The sequence below is a fragment of the Cucumis sativus genome, chromosome 2, assembly GCF_000004075.3.
Source record: "Cucumis sativus cultivar 9930 chromosome 2, Cucumber_9930_V3, whole genome shotgun sequence".
Taxonomy (NCBI): Eukaryota; Viridiplantae; Streptophyta; class Magnoliopsida; order Cucurbitales; family Cucurbitaceae; genus Cucumis; species Cucumis sativus.
Genome location: NC_026656.2, coordinates 23,154,903 through 23,176,680, shown reverse-complemented (window position 1 = coordinate 23,176,680; position 21,778 = coordinate 23,154,903). Strand labels below are relative to the sequence as shown.

Genomic DNA, 21,778 nt, shown 5'->3' with positions numbered 1-21,778 from the left:
CCTTTTTTCTTAACTGTTTAGAAGTTAGCATTGTTTTTAAAAACATGAAAACTTACAAATTTTATAGGTTGAAGAGTGTATAAGTTTAATTTTCAAACTGAGGTCTTGCAGTTTTTCTATTTTTCAAATCTTTGTTTGTTTTCTCCTAAATCCCATGTTTTGATGTTCGTTGGGTGAATACTATTTCAATTTTTAGTCAAATTCTAAAAACAAAAACAAACTTTTAAAACTCTATTCGGAATTCATTTTGTTTTTTATTCTTTAAAATTGTATTTATTTTCTTACCATTTTTTACTCGGTTTCATATTTTTTTTATGTAAATATTATTGAAATTATCGAACATTTTTAAAAATAGTAAAATAAACTAAAATATTTACAACATATAACAAAATTTTGGATTCTGTTATTCTCTATCGATGTCATTGACAGAAGCATTTCAGTGACTATTAATATATATCATTGATAGAATATGAAATTTTGCTATATTAGGTACATATTTTGTCAAATATAATTTGCCAGTTTTTTTTTGCCATTCTCATTTTTAGAAACTATATTTTTTTTCTAATTTTGGTTTAGATTTTGAAAACTCTCCTAAAATGCAAACAACAATTTGTTGAAACCAACACAAGGGAAGTGGTGTCAATATAATTATAATGAAACAAAAGCGTTAAGTTTGAATACTTGATTTGGTTTGTTTTGATATTACTGGAGTGGATAACCAAACCTAAAAACTTAAGAACTAAAATAATGTTTATAATCTTAATTTTCAAAATTCTAAAACAAAAATCCAAATGATTATACCTAAACAGAACATAAATGGTTAGAAAGGGGATCTTAATAATACACATTGAACATATTAAAGGAAAAGACTTGAATGTTGATTATGTGTGAGAACCTTTCCATCTACAACTTTCAAGCTCACAAATGAGAAAATGTCAAACTATTGTTAGAACTAAAATCACTATTATCTTCTAAGAAGCCATTTTCGGGTGATTGGCGATTTGACAGCGAAACTAGCTAACATATTTCTGACTGCATATGCAGATGGAAGAGAGCAATTTTCATCCCAATTCCTCTGTTCATCATTTACAACTTTCACCAATTGTTACAATACAAAGAAACATGTCAATCAATAAAAGCTCGGTGGAACAACCAAAGAATGGGAAGGGTAAACACAACGTGTGCATGGCTATTTGCAGTAGGGAATGTGGTTCTAAAGCTTTTGGGTGTAAGAGAAACTGTGTTCGGTATAACAAAGAAAGACACATGTTGTGAGGCAGATTTAGGGGATTTCACTTTTGATGAGTCTCCAATGTTTGTGTCTGGGACAACCATTTTGCTAATCCAACTTATTGCTTTACTAATGAGCTTCATAAGGCAGGTCGGTAGACAAAGGAAATACAGTGCTTGAGATGATTTGTAGCATATGGTTAGTTTTATGCTTTTAGCCCTTTTTAAAGGGAACCTTTATGTTTGGTAAAGAAAGATATGGACTTCCACTCTCCACCATACTCAAGGTCAGCTACCTTAGCATCCTTTTCTCTCTCACGATTTCTGTTCAAGCGTCTTCTATTTGTCGATTTCTGTTTGCGTCCATCTCTCCAATCAATTTTTGTTCACCTCTATCTCTCCGTCGTTGTCTCTATCACAACTCCACTTCTGTCGTCTCTTTGTCCATCTTCGTGTCTCTGTCCGTGTGTCTCTGTTCGTGTCCATCGTCCATTTCCCAAGAGTAGTTTATTTTCAGCTTCAATCTCTCAGAGTTGAATCTCTCGGCTTCAAACACCTTCTGCTGACCTCTCTGTTGACTATCTTTTTGTATCAAAGTACAACAAGATAAATACCTTCCAACTTCCATGCTTTTGCATATTTTAATTTTCGTTCTGCTACATGAGTTTAGTTTCGTAATGGGGTGCTTTTCTTTATGGTGGTATTTTTCATGGATCGGGTCTTTACTCAATTGTATGCTTAGATTCATTTTTTTTTAATTTTTTTGCTACATGTAAAAATAGTTTCAAATTTTTGTTATATATAACCATTACTCATACTACCTCAAATGCTATTTTAATAAAAAAATTTGAAATGTTGAAATGGTTCTAATCTACATACTGCAGAAGGCAGAGGAGATTTCTTTGAAACATTGAAATGATACCTAATCTACACACAACGCACAACTTTTTTTGTTACTGTGGGGATTGTTTCTGATAAAAAGGTAAAAAGAAAACATTGAACCAAGAGATTGGACCAAACTGAACACAACCCTTAAACTTGTAACCCCAGTTTCTGATTTGAATAAGAAGTAATAGGGAATTGTTTTCATTAGCATCTTATTATTTTTGAACTTATGATTTGAATTGAGACTCTCTAAAGTCTAAAGTATGTCCATTTCCACATCCATCCCTTTAGCATAGCTACTACAGCAAAAGGGTTTAAATCCAAAACCACAGATTTTTCTTTTAGCCTTTTCTGGCTTTCCTTTTCTTTTCCTTTTATAAACCCGAAAAGCTAACCAAACGATATAGGAAAAAAACAAACAAACAAATGTTTGGTATTTGCTTTTGCCATGTTTCCAGCTTGTAACTACTCTTTACTTTTAAGCAAACCCCAAAAGTAAAAGCACTTTATTGTATACATGTAGGATAATTGTGGATTCATTTGTTTCGTTAATTGGATGTTACTTTAATGCAAAGGACTTTGCTTGGAAACATAGATGAGGAATTTGATGTCGAAGATTAAAAAGAAAACTGGTTGGAGATTTTATAATACAATGAAGAACATGTATATAGAGAATTTGATAACTTTATGCAGCTTTGTTAAATAGGGGAATTAAAGATGGAAAAAGTTGGTTGTGAAAGATAGTGAAATGGCAACATCTAAATTAGTTTTTATATGAATATGTCTTTCATTTTCTGTCAAGGAAAGCAAGGTTTGTGCATTACGACCTTGACTTACGCTATACTTAATCCCATTTTCTTTCTTCCATTGTTTTTATTATCACTCTATATTTTTTGTCTTCTTTGCTTTTCCCCTTTTGGCTTCTCTTGCAAAAGTTTATCTTATTTTGGATTTTTCTTCTTTCTACTATGAGGTTGATAATATGAACACTAAGTGAGATTTTTTTTTTAATTTCCTTTTGCAATTTTATTTCATTGTTTTTTTCTTATGGATGATGAAGTCTTTTGATTTTCTTTTTCAAAGTTTGTTTAAGTATTCTACAAGCTTGTCATGAATTTCAATAAAAAAACAAATCAACCATTGAAAAAAAAAATTGCCATCAAACTCTTCTCAGTTTATCCTTTGTTCCAAGGTGTTTAAGATTTGATTATCTGTTGATTAAGAAGAGATTCTTTCTAACAGTAAAAAAGAAAAGAAGGAAGAAGAATTTCGTTTTGAAATGGAAAAGTTAGTGAATTTATGTGGCAAACCTTTTTGGTTGCTGTTGTTGATCTTTCCTTATTCTTTCCTACACTTAAACGTTTCTCTTCTCTCTTTGAAAGATCATTGCTCATATGTTTTTAACCACGTATGTGTAGAGTATGTGAAAGTAAGATGACCTTAGACTTTAAAGAGGTTGAAATATTTTACTTTGTTGGTTGGCTTGTTGGATGTTTCTTGTTGTTTTGGAATATTGGGTTTATATATTGTTCTTGCTAGGAGCGCATTGAACAAACTGAGGCTGCCACGACAATTTCAACCACTAACATGGTTGATGACGCATTGAGTTAAGTTCTTGGCCCTGATCGTGGTCATGTTAGAGGATTTGGTTTTGGTGTGACCCATTCAAGACTAACTCTTTTGTCTCAACAAAATCACAAGTACAAGGTTTTGTTAAAAGAATATCTCAAGAAATGAAAGAGGAAATGATAGAAATCAAAACATTTATGTATCTTATTTAAAGAAACAGGTATTTTTTTTTATTTAGATTATTTTTTTTGTTAACTATATTTTTGGTTTCATATGAGATTATTATAGGCAGAACCAAGTGAGGAACTTTCAAATGCTACTGCAAGCGTGCTAATTAAGCGAATAAATATTCTTCCAACTTGTCCAATGTCTTCTCCATCGGTAAATTTATTTGTAATATTCCTCCAAAGTATTATGATGTCATTATTTTCTTATTCTAGTATCTCATATTTATCTTTTGAGAGAGTATCAATGACAACACTCAAATTAAATGCAAGTTATTAGATTGGTATAACTCAGGAGAGATTGTTGCAGAAGGAAGATGGTCTTCTGATGATCCAACTGCTTTAGTTGATCATGTTCCTATTGGTTCACATGCAGTTAGAGTATGGGTTGATGTAGCAAAGAAACCAAACACATATTTATGGAGGCCAACATGAGAAATGACATGTATTGAAGAAGGCTTTGGGAAGTACAGTTGCATGGCCATATGATAAAGTGACTATTGGTGTATTATCTGTTTCTAATATTTTTTGTTTACATTTGTTAAAGATTTTCTTTAATTGTTTAATTAATATCAACTATTCTTAGTGTCTACATAATCATACATTGATATATGTTTTTATAAATTTATGTACGTGAATGAAATGATGTCTTAACCAGAGGACTAAAGAACCAACGATGACAGTTAGCTCATACCTACAATGTCACACTTAAAATAACACTTCTTAAGCTTAGTTTTCCATCTTAACTTCACTTAAAATTTACTCTGAAAAAACTCAAGTTTGTTAAGGTTTGGGGTTTACACCGGTTAACACCTTATAATGTTATAGCTATCATGAGATGGAAAATCTAAAAGTGTTCATGAAGACCCTTCTCTCTTACCTAGTCTATATGATGGAAAATGATATAAGCATCTACTGAATAGTACCCTCGTCACATAACCTTATTGTGCATAGGATAATCTTGGCTGAAAGTGGTTATCGGAGTTTTACTTCTCAGTTTGGTTCCTAAGTATTAGTTGGAGTTATTAGTCCCAAAGATATTGGTTGAAAGTGGTTATCGGAGTTTTACTTCCTGGTGAGTGGAGTCATTGAAAATATTCGATAGTGCCTTACACAACCACTAAACTAAGTGTAATATATCTTGATGAATCATACTTCGCCCAACAAATAAACAAAATTGAACAATTATTTCAATAGCAAGTTGTGATTGGACAATTAATTAATTAAGTTGAAAAAAGTGACAGTATAGAATATATATATCCAAGTTTTCTTTTGCCTTAGAAAATAAATGAGCTTCTTCTACTTTTTGCAAAATAAGTTTTAAACATTAATCTCATAGCTCCCAAAAAAAACCAAGTCCAAAACCTAAAATGCAAAAAAAGTACTATACATAGAATTGATACACACTTGATATCCTTGATACACTATTACATATATTTCATACACTAAAATGTTTAATTTTGACAAAATAAAGAACGTGTAACGCTTTGAATATCTTATTCTTAAATTGCACTCAGTGTCATTTATCAAAATAAATTATACCATATTTGTTGTCTTGAGGGCTCGTGGATCAAATTAAAAATTTGTCCCTTCTATCAGAAATTAATGAATGATTTTTATGAGAATAAGAATAAAAGTACATCCTCGAAATATATTATCAAGGTTGATTTACATATATAAAACAAAAAGTAAAAAATATTTAGAGTCCGTATACCAAAAAACAACCCATGAAGTCACCATTAGTTTTTCATAAGTTCCAGATTTACCTTGATTTTTCAGGACGAGTACTATTGAATTCTTGTGCACATTTTTCATATTATTACTTCTCCTTTTTCATATTCTCACTGCTTGTTCGCGATTTTAGCATTTCTTCTTCTAAAACTTCTTATTTGTTTGTCATCTTTTTTTTTTTATTACTATACGATCGTGTACCAAAATCTAAACAGTAAATCATCTATCTCATATAGACAAAGATGGATATATAGATAGAGATAGATCACTATCTATCATGGATACATAAATGATAGATCTAAACAATCGTTTACCTAGATCTAAACGATCGTGTACCAATATCTAACCAATCTTGGAACAAGATTGTGTACCAAGATAAATTTAGACTTTGTATATTATTGTGTGCTAAGATCATTTAGATTTGGTATCAAAATTGGATACCAATATCTAAACAATGTTGTGTACTAAAATTGTTTGGATTTGGTACAAGATTATATACCAAAAATCGTTTTACCAAAATCTGAACGATCATGTACCAAGATTTTCACACGTGTGTGCCAGATTAGTCTACGATTATGTTTGTTATTTCACTTTGTGAGTGTTTTTTTCGTTTTCAAAGTTATTTTAAACGCCGTAAATATTTATACATCTTATTTTTTTTTTAAAAAAAAAATCTCTATCATCAATACTTATGCTACACCACTAATTTTCCAGACGACTCAGCTTTTAAATATGAAGTCCAAAGGCCAAAATATTCAGTCTATTCATCCATCCAAAAGAGGAACAAACTTGGTCCTCTTAAATCACACATGGCCAAATCTCTCCCACTTTACGAAAAAACAAATATCAAAAGACCAACCCAAAAAGTATTGGATGTTGCCATATTCATCCTACTGGTTTCTCTCGATGCTTATCGTGTATTGTTGATGTACAACCATGGCTTCTCCTATCTCCAAACCATTGCCTTCCTTTGCGAATTTTGGTTCTCTTTCGTTTGGTTTCTTGCTATCATCCTCAAATGGAACCCCGTTCACTTCGAAACTTACCCTCGACGTCTACTCAAACGGTAAACACATAACGCCCTCCTTTTATTTCTTACATCTCTTTGAAACACCACTCATAATTCTTTAAAAATACATATATATCTTTAAGTACTCGATTACAAGTTCATTTCAAACACATTTTGTGAAGGGAAGCTTTAGTCCGATTTATTAACTATTTGGTTTTTTGTTTTTTGTTTTGAAAATTAAACTTACCAGCACTTTCTTCCACTACTAAACGCTTCCTTTACTATTTACCTTTAAGAAGGGGAATATAAGAATTTTTTATGTACTGAAGGGAGATGGAACTTCCGGCGGTGGATATATTTGTAACGACGGCAGATCCGGTGTTGGAACCGCCGATAATAACGGTGAACACTGTGTTGTCTTTGATGGCGTTGGATTATCCGGCAAACAAACTTGGTTGTTATGTCTCTGACGACGGCTGCTCTGATCTAACCTTGTATGCACTGAATGAAGCATTGAAATTTGGAAAGATATGGGTTCCCTTTTGCAAAAAATATGAAATTCAAGTTAGAGCACCTTTTAGGTATTTCTCGAATGACCCAATGCCGCCTCATCTTCCATCCTCCACACAATTTCAAAATGATTGGGTTACGGTGAAGGTAATGATAGATAACCACACAACCCAAATTCTCTCTCTTTCATTTTCTTGAACTAACAGCAAATCACTTTAACTTTAGTTGTGGTATTTTAAATATTGAGGGGACAAGAACATTTAAAGAGACTTTATTATTTAATTATTACAAATGTTTTATTGAAAAATAAAATTTACCAATATAGTAAAATATTATTCAATTTAGATACATATTTGAAAATTGTCCATGGTTTTTTTCCCAAAATTTAAAGACGGAAGAGTAATACTTGTTAAAATTTATGATCTATATGTATGGAAATGAAGGAAGAGTATGAGAAGCTTGAAGGAAAAATAAAGGAAGCAGAAGAAAGCAGATCATTTGTTTTAGAAGAAGAAGATGGAATAGACTTGACTGCTTTCTCCAATCTCCACACAAAAAACCATCCCACCATAGTTAAGGTGTACTCCTCTTCTACTACTTATATACCTGTGATCCATTTTCTTTATGGCTACTTCTTTTTTCTTTGAGGGGTCAAGAATTAGGTAAACTTGGCCGGTAAGATTTTAATTAGATTGATTCATTTTAGTGTTTGAGTTCTAAAAAAAAGGTTTATAAGGTCCATAACCTCATATTTCTCATTTACTTCTGTTTTCTATTTTCACACCAAACACCATCCAGCGGTAATAAAGCTAGTCGTCTAGTAGCTCAAACATCGACCCTTTTCTTGGCTTTATTTTAGGACAAAGCACCAATGCACAAAAAGAAAAGAAAAATAAAAGACATGAAAAGAAAAGTTGAGTACTATTTTTGTCACATTTTGATGAATTTGGATTAATTAAAATCTTGAATTTCCATAAACATATTCATTTATACAATTTTCCATACTAGAATTAAAGGAATAAATTATTTTTAAAGTGATTGTAATTTAAAAGTTTATATTAGGTGGAGTTTGGAGAAATAGAAAAAAAATGATAACAAAGTCTAATTTACTCACATTTTTTAAACGGCAAAAGTAAAAGATTTAAAAACAGATTAAATTTACGATATGAAAAAAAAGATGTGTTATGAGTTATTTTTATCTCAATTTTTTTTGTCATTTAATATCATTTCTCTTATATTATTAGATTTAGGTTTTTATCTAATTAATACAATTAGAAATTTTACTTGGTGAAGAAGGTACATTTTTAGTTCTCGTTTCCTTCCATTAAAAAAATTGGGTTTACACGATTCTAAAACTGTGTCCTAACTACTCTTAGTCATCTAATCCACCGACAAGGAAAGTGTATAGATGACTCATGAAAAATATGTTATAATTAGTTGTTTGACTTTAATTCAGTCAATAAAAATAATTTATTTTGCATTTATATCTATGAAAGTAACATTATTTATGAAAAATTATCATATTGTCATTACACAATGAAAGATTCAAGCCTTTATACATCATCTGTGACTTAAAGCTATATCATCATGTTGGTTTGTTTTAATGAATATATGAGAACTGTAAGTTGTATTATTTCCTTTCAGTATATTTAATAAATATTATTTGTTTGTTGTATATGGCTCAAAGGGATTTCAAATATTTATTTTGTTAACTCAAAGGGATTTCAAATATATATAACTTATAACTTATAACTTATATTTATTTACAGATATTATGGGAGAACAAAAAAGTATCAGATGAATTGCCACATCTAATATATGTATCAAGGGAGAGGAGTTTCAAACACCACCACCATTATAAAGCTGGTGCTATGAACGTTTTGGTAATTTAGTTTTTATAAACTATAATTATAATTTATTCCAATAATTTAATTAAACTTTTATAAATAATTCATAGGATAGAAATTAACTACGGAAATTAATTTTATCAAATCATAAAAGCTATATTTTAAGACTTTATAATCATTTAGATTTTAATAATTATAGACTTTTAAATTTTAACTTCGAACGAGAGAAAGCTTTGAAGGAACGTCGTTTCATTGGTTTGGGTAAGCTTCGAACATGCACGCTGCCGCCAAAATGTCTCCGTCCCACCACCATTAACTTCTTCAACCACCAAAAATCACTACTTCTCCCCTGAGTATCACATCACCGATCCATCAACCACTCCTCTTCAAGATTCTTCCCTACCTTTGTAATCTGTCTTCACTCTACTTTTTCTAAATCCCCTGTTTATTCCCTCTTCATACAGAATGTCTTTTTCAAAGCAGTTCCCACGCTACTGCCAAGTTGAGAAAAAAGAATTCAACTTGACTTTAGATAAAAAGTCAAGATGAACAAACTTACCCGCCGGAAGTGAGGAACAAAGATGAACAAACTTCAGCCGACAGAAAACAGAAGTATGAAAGAAGACATGGTAATTCAAATTTTCGGAGCACGGGTAACAAGGCTATCATAATTTCAGATAATTCAGATGGTGGCAGACAATTGGGAAGTAGACTCAAATCAGTCATCACAAGTAGCATGGATAAAAGAAAGGGTCTAATGATATATGAGGACCAAAAGACACTCCCTTCAAATTTTTACCAAAAGAGGAAAGACTTATTAAACCATTCACTATGGAGGAAATCAAAGATTATGTGCTATCTTTCGACAGCAATAAAGCTCTTGGACCCGATGGCTCCACAATCGATTTTTTCAAAAAAATTTGGAACACTTTTAACCTGAATATATTGGAAGCGTTCCAGGATTTTTTTAGAAATGGTATGGTCAATCGAAATATGAATGAAAAGTAGATATTCCTTATTGCCATGAAAGAAAAATGTAGATTGGCATCAGATTTTCGACCAATCAGTCTCACTACATCTTTATTTAAGATCCTTGCAAAGGCACTAGCAAATAGACTGAAACCCCTTCTTCCAAGCACAATATCAGGTCAACAAATGACGTTTGTTAATGGAAGACAAATCACTGATGCAATTTTAGTTGCAAATGAAGCGGTAGACTACTGGAAGACAAAGAAGACAAGAGGCTTAATTTTCAAGCTGGATATAGAAAATGCTTTTCACAAGATTAATTGGAACTTCATTGATTTCATCCTGAAAAAGAAGCAGTTCCCTGTCAAATGGAGGATATGGATACATTCTTGTATATCATCTGTTCAGTATTCCATCATGATCAATGGCAAACCTAGAGGTAGACTATTTCCAAATAGAGGAAACAGACAAGGAGATCCTTTATCCCCTTTCATCTTTGTGCTAGCTATGGATTATCTCAGCAGGATTCTACAACATCTTGAACAAGAGAAGCAAATCAAAGGTATCACAATAAAAGACATAAACCGAACTCATCTTCTCTTTGCACATGACATTTTGCTCTTTGTTGAAGATAGCGATGAGTACATTAGAAATCTTCATTTCGCTATTCACCTCTTTGAAAAGGCCACTGGTTTAAACATTATCCTCAATAAGTCCACTATTTTCCCTGTCAATGTTTGAAAGGAAAGATCATACAAGATTGCAGGTAGTTGGGGAATAAAGACATATTTCCTCTCAATAACTTACTTAAGGATGCCTCTTGGGGGCAATCCAGAAACAAAACCGTTTTGGAGCAATATTACAGAGAAGATTCAGAAAAAGCTAAACAATTGGAAATAATCCTTCATCTCCACGGGAGGTAGAATTACACTCATAAATTCATCACTTGTCAATCTTCCTATTTATCACCTACACATGCATATAAAACCATTGAGAAATATTGGAGGAACTTTCCCTGGAAAGGCAACTATGACAACACTTGCATTATAGGAACTCAAAAAACAATCTCAATCCTGCTAAGTGGTCTATAGTTACAAACTCTACCGACTCTGGAGAATTGGGTATCACACCTTTAGCTGCTACAAATTTTGCTTTGCTCACAAAATGATTATGGAGATATGTAAATGAACCAAATGCACTATGGAAATCTCTGATTGATGCAAAATACTGCTGTAGGAATATGGATATGTTTTTTACAATTGCTAAATACAGTAGATCCAATGCTCCATGGAGATCCATCTGCAAATATGTTGATTGGTTCAACTCAAAGATGAAATGGAAAGTGAATAATGGCAGCTCTTTATCCTTCTGGCATACCAATTGGAGCATGAAGAGCGTTCTAAGCAGATCATTCCTAAGGCTATACGCTTTATCCTCAAAACAAAATAGTTATGTTAGAGAGATGTGGAATGTCAACAAAGACCTCTAAGAGATAGAAAAGCCTTACAGTGGAGAACTATACAAAGTAGCCTACCTCCTCTCACAGACAACATCCAAAAAGATCAACCGATCTAGATCCCAAGCAACGATGACTCTTTCTCGGTTAAATCTGTGTTACAAACAAATGCTCCAAATGCTAGAAATCCAGATATTGCAGCTAGTCTCAAGAAATTATGGAAATCCCAAGTTCCAAAGAAATGCAAATTCTTCATCTTGACAGCAGCATACAATGAAATTTTCACGATGGAAAAGATTCAAAGGAGGTTGAAAAATCTTTGTCTCAACCGAAACTGGTGCCTTCTTTGTAAGAAAAGCAATGAAATAACCGACCACATATTTCTCCACTGTCCATACAGCAAAAACATTTGGAACAAGGCCAAAAATCAATTAAATTGGGTTCTCATTGATGATAACCTTACCACACTTATAAGTTCGATATGCTCAAACAACATAAAGACATAAAGAGGGGTGGTTATCTTCAATCTGCTGATTGCCATCATTTGGTCCATTTGGTTGGAAAAAAACACCAGGTTATTTAACAACACATCACACTCATATTCCTACCTTTGAGAAAACATATGCAATCTCACAGCCAATGGGTCTACAAAAACCAAGCTTTTAAACAATTACTCAGTTTCTATAATTGCACAACCCCTTAGTGTCTTTTGCTAGTCTAGTGGTTAGATAGTTTTTGTATGGTTTATAGTTTTGGCTTATCTCTAGCATTCCTGTAAACTTAATCTTTCTCCTCCGAGCTCTATTTTGAATATAATCATTGAGGATGTTGAGTATCCTTTTCAAAAAAAAATTTAACTTCAAACACGTATCATGTTTGTTTATATAGATCTATATTAAAAGTTCATCTAATGTGATATTTGAATGATATAAATGTGTTGTAGACAAGAGTGTCTGGTGTCTTGACAAATGCTCCATACATATTAAATGTGGATTGTGACATGTTTGCCAATGATCCCCAAGTTGTGTTACATGCAATGTGTGTATTTCTCAACTCCAAATATGATTTGGAAGATATTGGATATGTTCAAACTCCCCAATGCTTTTATGATGGCCTTGAGGACGACCCCTTTGGAAATCAACTAGTGGTTATATTTGAGGTAATTTCTTTTATTATATGTACGTTTAAAATTTTCCATCTTTTATATTGATCATGATCTCAAATTTTGTATTTCTTGCGCTTGATTGAATATATATTATGGGATGATGAAGGTGCTAAAAGGATACCCACCTAGTGGGATGCTTGGACGCATCTACTGACTAGACTTGTTTCATTTTTTAAATAAGAAACAAGATACATATAACTAGAAAAAACATATCTAGTTGTACGCTAGGTCCCTAGAACCGCTTGATCTATTTTACAAAGTAAATAGACAATAACTAGGTGCAATTCGAGAATGTACTACAAAACATTATTTTTTGTTCCGACAATTTTTTTTTAACACATGAATTTTAGTCAGCCTAAACCTAGTTATTTCTATCAACATAACTTGAAGAGATCTTGATTTATACATTTTCTTAAGAACTTCCACAATAAATATAATGGGGTGCCAATAGTTTCTTCTCGTCAGAGAATACAACTCATAATAATATATCATTGGCAAACAAATAAAGATGCATAGAATACCTTTCATCAAGTAAAGAAACAAACTACTTTCTTCGGCTACGACAAGAACTGTACCATAGCGATAATGAAGACAACAATGAATACTTATTTTCCTTTCTTCTCTGCATCACATCACTCTCTATCCCACCGTTGTTTTCCTATCTCATGCCCCTCTGTTCACGTTTTTCTTTTTTTAGAGAAAATCGAAAAACCCATGAGAGAAGCTTGGCTTAGCACGTTTCTCTACTTCTCCATCAAATTTGAAAGGCCTTACAGCTGGGTCATTTATCATTTATGGAGTTCAACAAATTCCACTAATATTGAAGTATCTCTGAGAGATCCATTTTGTTACATCTTTTTTACCATAAATTTTATTTAGTTTCTCTTAAAAAGAGTTGTTTTTCCAAAAATATATCAATCCAGATTTTTTTAGGGATTATGTTAATCAGCAGTTGCTGGCTTTTTCTCTTACAACAACGTTATTTTAATTTCTTCTTGTTAAAATTTCGTCAACATCCTTAACCAAAATCTATTTTTAAATCTCCTTAGTTAACTTTCACTCCGATGCAAAAAAACGTGGACAGTTCTTACAAGAAGTGTCGGCAGAGCTTCTGTGGATGTTGTTTTTCTTGCGTGGCTAAAACACCGTCGTCTTTTCCTTTGCCCACGTTCTTGATGTTGTGTCGGCAAAATACCACACAAATTAAAATCGTTGTTTTCTTGCCACGAAAAAGACATCGACAGAAATGTCCTTTTGATTAATTTTCAAATATAGAAAATTGTTTTTGCTATAACAAAATATATATCAAACATAAGAACAAAAAAACTAAAAATACCCCTTAATTAAGTTTCTCATCAATCATTTGATTAAGGTTCAGTGTTTCTTCATCATAGTGAAGCTTGATCTTCTTGTTTGAGTCGAAAGGCTTCTCTTCCAAAGAGAAAACAACGATTAATTCCAAGCAATCTGAATCATTTACTTGATTGTTCAGTTGCTTCACAAGGATACAAATTGCCCTTCAATTTTCTGCGCACCCCCAGAATGTCAAAGAACACAAAATATAAAGGAACTCAAGATAATGCTATATTCCACAACAGAAGGGAAGATAAAATCTTTCTTTGAAAGATAATATTTTGAGATAAACTTCTAATAAAAAAAATCTTTTATATTAAATATATTATTTTAATAAAATATTGGTTTCAAACCTTCTGAAAATAAAATAATAAATCATAAATCTGTCTTAAATCTTCTGATAATAAAAAAACAATAATTCTGCTAATAAATGTGCCACAAAAGTTTCACAAATAATATTCTGAACAAATATTAAGAGACGGGTCTACAAGAATCTAACAATATCCTTTAATGGTATAATTAATCTTTGAAATACAACATCTTAGCTTCTAGGAAGCTTGTTCTTTTCAATCAGCTCCCACAAACGATAACCAAATTTTTTGTCATCTACATAACTTATGAATAAATATCCATCTTATGTTGGAATAAGTGTTAAAAGAGTAATGAATCGATATGTTTTGTAGTACTATGCACGTGGGGTCATGGGACTTCAAGGACCTGTCTATAGCGGGACTGGATGTTTCCATAGACGAAAAGTTTTATATGGCCAACTTCCTCACCACAGTACACATTTCATGGACGGTAAACTTTACTTAGTTTTAATTACTTTCTTTTCCTAATCTCATTACTACCTATTTTCTTCTTAATTTCAACTTCATTTACAAAATACTGTTTCTAATCCTCTTTTAGGAAAAGCTTATTCTGAACAAGAATTAATGGAAGTATTTGGATATTCAAAAACTTTTGCGAAGTCAGCAATTTATGCTTTTGAAGAAACCACACATGGCTATCATCCAAATAGCCGTTTCAATGATAATCTTGAAGCTGCTAATCAAGTTGCTGGATGTGACTATGAGATCAACACTACTTGGGGTTCCAAGGTACTTTTATTCCCCACTTAATATAATGGTTATGTTTTGGTTTTGAAATTTATGTTTGTTTACTTAGAGTAATATAATATGTCAACTAATTAATTGTTTTTCAACAAACATTTCAAATATGTTGTTAGTGATATTTTAAAAACAATAACAAAATTGAAAGCATATATTTAGAGAGTAGATAACAAAACAATGAAAATGAAGTCATTTTCATAAAAGTTTGTTTTCAACATAACTCAAAAACACACATTTTGATTCTTCATTAGATAAAAATTATTTGGACTTAGTTGTTTTTGGTCTTTCTTCGTTTTCTTTTTCTTTCTCTCTTTTTCTTTTTTAATGGTTCTTGTTTCACACCATTTTCCTATAATGATTTTCATCTTTATAAATGGAAGAACATGTGAATTATAGGCCAACTTTCGCTCGACTTTTTCTTCCAAACAATTTTTTTATAATAAAATTAGTCCTGAGTAGAAGTAATGTTTATAAGTTCATGATATATTTAAAAATAAGTTGTTTACCAAAATGGACTTTCACTTTTGTTTTACACCTAGTTTAATTGTAATGAGTCTAATACTTCGCATTATTAGCCAACTTCCACAGATAATAGGTAAGAAGATGCGCATAAATAATTATGAAATAAGGTGATCTTAGGTGGTAAATATTATTGAGTGGTCGATTAATATATTTGTATTCTAACCAAATTCCAAATGAATGGTGTTCGTTTTTTATGGAATCACAGATAGGGTGGATATATGGATCTACAACTGAGGATGTTTTAACGGGCTTAGTTATTCAATCAAGAGGGTGGAGATCCATTTACATTGCATTAAACCCTCCAGCATTCTTAGGCTGTGCACCCTCACAACTTGTTGCTTCATTAACTCAACAGAAACGATGGGTCTCTGGCTTACTTGAAATTTTATTCAGCAAACACTTCCCTATTTTCGGTACACTATTTGGGAAGCTACAATGGAAGCAATGTGCAGTCTACATATGGCTCCTCACTTGGGGCCTTCGTTCCATTCCAGAGCTTTCCTATGCTTTACTTCCACCCTATTGTCTCATCTCTAACTCCTCTTTCTTCCCGAATGTAAGTACAAATTCATTGTTAGCTTTTTAAGTTTTGCATACATGGATTGGTTTTTAAAAAATATTGAGTAGAAAGTAAGTTAACAAAATATAAACATTTTATGACTGAAAATAGTGTTTAATTATAGAAAGCTACAGTTTTATTAGGTTTTTTATTTTTGAAATTTATGTGTTTTTTCCTCCTAAATTTTAAAATATACATGGTTAAGAAGAATTTAATATTATTTGAATTTTTAGTCAAATTCTAAAGACAAAAATAAACTTTTAACATAGTAACCATTTTCTTCCTTTTTTTTAATATTGTGTTTATTTTCTTACTCATGCTTTTCATATTATTTCCTACGTGTATTTGAATTGTCTATCAATTTTGGGAAACAAAAATAAGTTTTTGAAACTACCTTTTGTTTAGTTTTAAAATTTTTGTTTTGACGTCGAAAACACCCACAGAATGTTTTATATTATAGATTTAACATAGTATTAGGGACGTAAATCCTACTGCAATATCATTTTCTATTTTAACTGTAAAGCTTACAAATGAGAAAGTATATGATAAAGTATTGATACATTATATTAATTAAAACTATATTGTTAGCTTTCAAGAAGCCAAGTTTTGTTGATTAGTGATTTGACAACGGAGCTTTCTGATTGTGTATGCAGATGGAAGAAAGAGCAATCTACATCCCAATTTTTCTGTTCATCATTTACAACTTTCAACAATTATTACTATACAAAGAAACACGTCAATCAATAAGAGCTTGGTGGAATAACCAAAGAATGGGAAGGGTAAACACAATGTGTGCATGGTTGTTTGGAGTAGGGAGTGTGGTTCTAAAGTTTTTGGGTGTAAGGGAAGTTGTGTTCGAAGTAACAAAGAAAGAGACATATTGTGAGGCAGACTTGGAGCATTTCATGTTTGACGAGTCCGCAATGTTTGTGCCAGCGACGACCCTTTTATTGCTCCAACTTATTGCTTTACTTATGAGCTTCATAAGACAAGCTGGGAGAATGAGAAATACAGTGCTTGAGGTGATTTGTAGCGTATGGTTAGTTTTATGCTTTTGGCCATTTTTAAAGGGAATCTTTTTGCTTGGTAAAGGAAGATATGGGCTTCCTTTCAACACCATATACAAATCAGCTGCCTTAGCATTGTTGTTTGTGCTTTTGTGCCAAAGAACAACCGTGAATTAACTTACACACTTTGCGATCGATGGTAGCTACTGTTTTTTATTTTATTTAATAGCCTCAACTATATGTATGGAGTGGTAGATTTAAGCTTCTAAACTCTCGGTGTTGTATATGTATGCTCTAGTATTTGTCCAAGTCCATTTATTTTGAGTGTTTGTGACCTCTTTGTTAGATTATATATAAAGTATTATATTAAATTTACCACTGAATGATTTATGATTTTGACTTTATTAGTAATTAAACACCCTTTTAAATGAAATAATTCTCTTCTGTTTATATCACTTCTCACCATATTCTTGTCAATACAGTACAGAAAAGCCAACGACCACTACAAGAAAGTGGGTCTATTTTGACCATCTTTTACCGGAGGCTATAAAAAACCTTCGAAAAAATATACATTCATCGAAGATTTCGAAAAAACCTTTGAAAATATATATATTTTTTTATCAAAGGAATAATAAAAACTTTTACAAAAGATATATATTTTATCGAAGGTGCTGAAAAATCTTCGATAATAACTACTCTTTATCGGAAGATAATAAATAACCTTTGAAAAAAACTATGTATTTATTGGAAGATATGATGGAAAGAGACATGCACAACAAAAATAAGAATTGAAAGATGACCCTAACTGCACCTATTTAACATGCAACCCTAAACTAAAAGAACTAGGGTTTAAAAAAGATACCTTTGTAGCTATTCGAATATGAACGTCTATACCTCTCGGCTCCAAATAATAATCTTTCTCCCAAACAAAGATTATAATAATCTCTCATAATCCTTTCACTTAATCCTTCTTCCAAACAAGGATTATAGATAATTCACCATATTCCTTTCACTTACTACTTCCCCAAACAAGAATTATAATAATCTTTTCCTCTGCTTAATCCTCTTTTTCTTATTCCTTTTCTCTCTTACTTCTTTCATTTTCCCAAACACCCCCTAACGTTTAAAGCAGTTTTTTTGGAGCATCTTTTTATTCTCGATGGCCAAACGCCAATATCTCGTCCATTGTATGTTGACCCATATGCTCTTTTAGAGGACGAGAGAATTTCACAAATAGCTCCTCCTGTAAATTGACTGCTGCATAATCCTCCAATTGGTTGGTTTTCTGCTACTTTGTTTTCCTTTCCTAATATTTATTGCCACGATATGTAAATGATTATTAACTAGAGTTTTGTGGTCTTGCGCACTATTTTATTTCTTAAAGTCTTTAGTTTTTTTTTATTTGACAATATATGGGTGGGGGTGGGGGTGTGGGTGGGGGTGGGGGTGGGGGTGGGATATCAAATTAATAACAATATCGATTATTTTGTCAAAGGGATACCCTAATAATAATAAAAAGACTTATTGTCCTTTATGCTACAAAATATGGCAATTGAAAAGAGAGAGGATAAAAGAAAGAAAGAAAAAAAGAAATGAAAAGAAAAGGTACCCCTCAATGGAGGACATATGAAATGAGCTGGAAAGTTTCAAACATTTCCAAAAGTGATGTTAAGTGCTTTTTCCTTTTTACAGAAGAAAATGAAAAACCCATTGGGATTGACAATAACAACACGTTCACTAAAATTTCAATGTAAGAAGATGTAAAAGTGTTGTTGCAAAAATTGAAAAATGATGATTTCGAGAAAGGAGAAAGAAATTTTCACAACAGTTTCTTGAAAGTGAATCATTAGCGCTACTTCAAAATATATTTACTTGACGCTTGGTACTTTTACATACTTGACGTTTTTATTAAAAAAAAAGCGTCAAGTATAATTAAGTGTTGTTATGTATGCGTTTTCTAAGTTGAAATTGTATTTTTTTAGTAGTTTGATTAATACCATGAGTTCATTTATCCATCATGCTACTAGATTCTTTCTTCTTCAATGTTGGTGTGCATGTTAATTTGATGAAGAGTAAATTACTTCTTAATTTGATCTTTAATTTCGATATAAATGATCTTAATAGTAGAACAATTAGGCTAGATTGGAATTTATTTGTTGATAGGATAGACTACTTTGCATGAATTTTAATGTTTTGTTTGACTGGAAAGAGAGATTAATTTTTTGATAAGAATGACTTTTGATGAATTTTAATGTTTTGTTTGATTGGGAAGAGAAACTAAATTTTTTATAAGAATGACTTTTGATAATTAATGTCGTGTAGATGATTTTTATTATTATTGATATATTGAAGTTGTATATTCTCGTGCAAATAAAGTCCTTATAGTATACACAATAATACAATAGTGGTGTGTAGTAGTTAGCAAATAGGAGTTCAAGAGAAGGGATATAGGAACTCAAGTTTTATGTGTATGTATAAACAGTGGCAGATCCATAAATTTTAATATAGGGGGCCATGACAACTATACAATAAACATGCTAAAAAATATCACGATGTTTCACTGATTTTTCGATAACATTTATTACATTTGTAGTAATAAAGAAATATCGATAATTTTTACATGATTTTTTATAATACAAATATGTGAATTTAAAATTATCATCAAAAAAAGAAAAGAAAAAAAGAAAGATTAATACCTTTTGTCTTGAATGTTGTTGAGAGAATGGAAGATTAGATCATCGACTTTGTTCATTTTTTTTTTTTTAAAATTGCTAGATGACAAATGAGAGTTAGAAAATAAGTTAGGGTTTTATGTTAGATGATTTTTTCCCAAGAAATTTGATATTTGGAATAAAAAAATTGTTGATATTTGAAAATTTTGAGAAAAGAAAATTATTGATATTTAGAATAAAAACTATTGTAGCATATGAGATTTGAACTCGCAACCCTTCGTAATGCCGGAGGGACACAACAACTATAATAGAAGCAGAAATTAAGAATAATAAAGCTAAATTTAATATATATTGTAATTTAAGACTTAAAAATTAATATTAAAATACAAAAACAAATAATGTAAGGGGGCACATGTCCCGTGACCCCTTAATAGATCGATCGTTGTGTATAAATGTAATGTATAAATTAATTATGAATTAAGTGAAACATACTCTGGTTTTTGACAAATTTGAATAGTTTGTTGGAATAAGACATTGATAAATAATGTATGTTTATATGCTTTCAAACATATTTATCCATTATAAATATGTGATTTGATTCAATTCATCAAATTTATATAAAAACAACTTCAAATTATATTTTAATTTGAAAAAAAGGAGAAATTATTTGAGAAAGAAAGCTGCCACCATGTGTGTGCTTGATAGTGGAGTAAGCTTTTGAGGAGGAAGAGGAACTTATTTGATGAATATTTGTTATATATAATTAGGCCGGTTCGTGAAGGTTATTTCTCATATAATGAAGCCAAAGAAATTTATTTTTGCATCTCATACTTCTTGTTGTCGTTCCCTATCTCATAATCCATATCTAGCTAGAATCTGATTGATAGCATCTGGAGAATGTTAGAGTAGTAGTATAAAAAATACTTTTAGCACTAATTTTCTGAGTTAGTTATTTACTCTCGTATCTGATTGGATTTTCTACTGTGGATAGGTTGTTTATGTGGAAGTTATGATTCTGCCTTAATGTATTGTCTCATTTGAAGTTTGAATGTCAATTTAATTTTATGATTGTTCCGTTCCTTTACTATTTGGGCTCTTTCAGTATCAGTGTCTACTCTTTATTTTCTTCTCTGCTTAGAAGTCTGATGTCTGGTTGTTTCTTTGGTTTAATTTGGGTTTTCAAGTTAACTAACTGAATAAAAAACCACAACTAAAATTGTAATTGAGTTGACATATTACTGATGAAAATAATACATCCTGGTCAAATTGGAAAATAATTGTCCCATTCTAAGAATTCTACTTTTTTATTTTGCTTGCAGTAGTTGATTCTAATAGGATTCCAATAATTTTGGATGGATGGTTTGTTCATACAACTTTTGGTTATTTTGCTCAAACTCTTGATCAATGGTTGGTTTGATAGTCTTGGATTCCATGGCCTCTGCATATTTGAATGATTGAGTATTAATTTGTGCATGGAAAAAAGCATAAAAACATTTTGAAATTTGTATAAATGTGGTAAAAGGTTTTGTGAGAGAATTTTCGAAGGATTTATACATTTGTTGAAAAAGTTATTTTATGAAAACCTTTGAAAAAAAATCATTTGATAAAAAACATTTTTTGATGAATCATTTAACCGTTATCGAAGCTTCGACGATTATGCGTGACCTTTCAAAATTAAAACCTTCGACAATTACTAATTTTAGTTAAAACCTTTGAAAAAGTTTAAGTTTTTTCGACGGGATCTATTTCGACACATTTCAAAGGTTGAAATAACCTTCAAAAATACATATATCGAAGGATTATTAAATGTTTTATGGAAGGTTCTGATCTTTGAAAATTGTCAAAATTCTTGTAATGAAGGACATGTGCTTACACTAGAATATAGTAACTAGCTTAAGTCCATTTTATTTGGAGAGAAATAAATGAAATTAAAAAAATGCCACCTAGCTATTTTGTAG

The 21,778-nt window shown here is 31.3% G+C and overlaps 1 protein-coding gene across 1 annotated transcript; it reads left to right on the top strand.

The window, feature by feature from the left end:
• The first annotated feature begins 6,377 nt into the window (after positions 1–6,377).
• LOC101208514 (cellulose synthase-like protein H1) lies at positions 6,378–17,544 on the top strand. Its single transcript, XM_004151888.3, has 9 exons — positions 6,378–6,705; positions 6,978–7,305; positions 7,602–7,736; positions 8,928–9,041; positions 12,374–12,589; positions 14,632–14,749; positions 14,858–15,048; positions 15,788–16,138; positions 16,795–17,544. The coding sequence occupies exons 1-9, from the start codon at positions 6,449–6,451 to the stop codon at positions 17,323–17,325; spliced, it is 2,241 nt and encodes a 746-aa protein (XP_004151936.2). The 5' UTR covers positions 6,378–6,448; the 3' UTR covers positions 17,326–17,544.
• The last annotated feature ends 4,234 nt before the right edge of the window (positions 17,545–21,778 follow it).

Coding starts and splice junctions, on each gene's coding strand:
- LOC101208514 (XM_004151888.3), top strand. CDS start 6,449: ATGGCCAAATCTCTCCCACTTTACGAAAAAACAAATATCAAAAGACCA. Junction 7,306..7,601: donor ATGATTGGGTTACGGTGAAG/GTAATGATAGAT, acceptor ATGGAAATGAAG/GAAGAGTATGAGAAGCTTGA. Junction 7,737..8,927: donor ACCATCCCACCATAGTTAAG/GTGTACTCCTCT, acceptor ATTTATTTACAG/ATATTATGGGAGAACAAAAA.